Source organism: Cyprinodon variegatus, unplaced genomic scaffold, assembly GCF_000732505.1.
Source record: "Cyprinodon variegatus isolate N-32 unplaced genomic scaffold, C_variegatus-1.0 Scaffold989, whole genome shotgun sequence".
Classification (NCBI taxonomy): Eukaryota; Metazoa; Chordata; class Actinopteri; order Cyprinodontiformes; family Cyprinodontidae; genus Cyprinodon; species Cyprinodon variegatus.
In genome coordinates, this window is record NW_015151442.1 from 223683 (window position 1) to 225477 (window position 1795).

A 1795-nucleotide genomic window follows, 5' to 3' on the forward strand; every position below is an offset into this window, starting at 1 on the left:
TGGCAGAATTATTAGTGAAAAGCTTTTAGTTGGTTAAAATGAAATAAAATAAAAATTAAAACCAAACGTTATGTGTATCGCGATATCGCTCAAATATATGGTGATAATATCGCCCAGCCCTGCTAAGCTTTGTCTCTTCTCTTTTACCTACGACACGAGCATCTTCCTTATACCAGAAGAAAGCATCAGTGCTTTGCTTTTCCTTTAGGGCCGTAGTGGGTTGGCAGGCTCTGTCCGCAGCGTCCCCAGGAGGAGCTTCATGAGGCCCAGCTGGGTGGAGGAGGACACTGTAGACTCAGGAGACATGTCTTCCTCACTTTTCTTCAGCAAGGTCAGCCGCCACCATCCCCTCTGCCACATCAAGCAGCCTCTGTAAGCGACGCAGAGCTTCTTTAACTTCCTGGTTTTGGATGTGTAGGTCGATGCTCATGAGGAGATGTACTCCATGGCTGACGACGTGTTTGAATCCCCTCCCATGTCGGCCTCTCTTGCGTCCAACGAGCAGCTGGACCAGAAGTTCCCCAGCCTGTGAGTCAGTCAGCTGTTTTTGTTTGTACAGCATAAATAAATAAATAGAGATTTTTAAACCCTCAATAGTTTAAGGTAGAAAATAAAACCTGCATTTTGAAAGTCAATCATTTGTATAGATGATATCTTTTTTTTTTTAAACTAAGGCTTATAAGCCACCTTTACACTGTTTCTGTCCACCAGCAGTAAGGACGAAGTAAGGATGAAGACCCCCACCCCAGTGCCTGAAAAGGCCCCCCCTCACCGCGGCCGACGCATCGCTTCTCAAGTCAAGCATTTTGCGTTTGACAAAAAGAAGCGACACTACGGCATGGGCGTGGTGGGGAAGTGGTTGAACCGAAACTACCGACGCAGCCTTAGCAGCAACGTCCAGAAGCAGCTGGACGACTTCCAGAGCAAAAGGTCAGAGCTTAATTTTCATTTCAGATTAATTGCATGACATGCATGATTAATAAGATGTTTGAAACAAAAAAAAAACACACAGACTTAAGCTACGTTCACGCTGCAGCCTGAAGTGACCCAAATCCCACTTTTTTACCCATATGTGACCTGGATCTGATCTTTTTCATGACAGTCTGAACAACACAGTGTGTTTTTTCCAGTGTGACCCAGGCCACTTGGATCTGTGGTCCTGAATCCGAATCTGATCTTTTCAAATGCGATCTGTGTCTGAACGGCCAGGTCGCATTCATCGGACCTGATCGCCATTAGTAACCCACATAGGTCACTATTCTGCTTCTTGCTACACTGAAGTGGCAAGGAAAACAAACACCTTAGCGGACGATGATGCGGAGAGCAGTAGTTTTTTTTAACCATCTTGAAAAGATTGAGTTTTTAAGGTTTGGAAAGATCGCTAGATGTTCTCTAGCACGACATCCATGTTTACTTCAATAAAGACGAAGCCCGCTGGTTTGTGACGTCATTACATCCTCTACTGTGAATGCGGGACACTTAAGTTGTATGAATGCAGTTAAAGCAGGAGATCACATACAAGTCCCATACATTTGGAAATGCGAAAAATCGGATTTTACAAAGAAATCGGAATCGAGCATCAAGGCCTGCAGGGTGAACGTAACCATAGACAATGTTGGAGGCAATGCTGGAAAGGAGAAGCTAGAAATTAAGAATCTCATATTTAGAAATTGGAAAAATTGTAACGGCATCACTAGAGCACTAACTGGAAAAAAGGTTTATAAAAAAAGTAAGAAATTACTTGAAACAAGTTAGCATGCCAATTAGAGATGTCCCGATCCAGATTTTTGCACTT

At 43.6% G+C, this 1795-nt stretch overlaps 1 protein-coding gene across 2 annotated transcripts in view; it reads left to right on the top strand.

Moving 5' to 3' along the window:
• Window positions 1-1795, top strand: part of rhbdf2 (rhomboid 5 homolog 2 (Drosophila)) — a 59950-nt gene that overhangs the window by 42445 nt on the left and 15710 nt on the right. Inside the window, exons 5-7 of one of the 2 annotated variants that reach the window (XM_015399114.1) lie at window positions 209-331; window positions 419-528; window positions 712-930. In XM_015399114.1, the coding sequence (XP_015254600.1) occupies window positions 209-331; window positions 419-528; window positions 712-930 (452 nt within the window). The remainder of the gene's footprint in view (window positions 1-208; window positions 332-418; window positions 529-711; window positions 931-1795) is intronic. The other variant, XM_015399115.1, reaches the window with a different exon arrangement.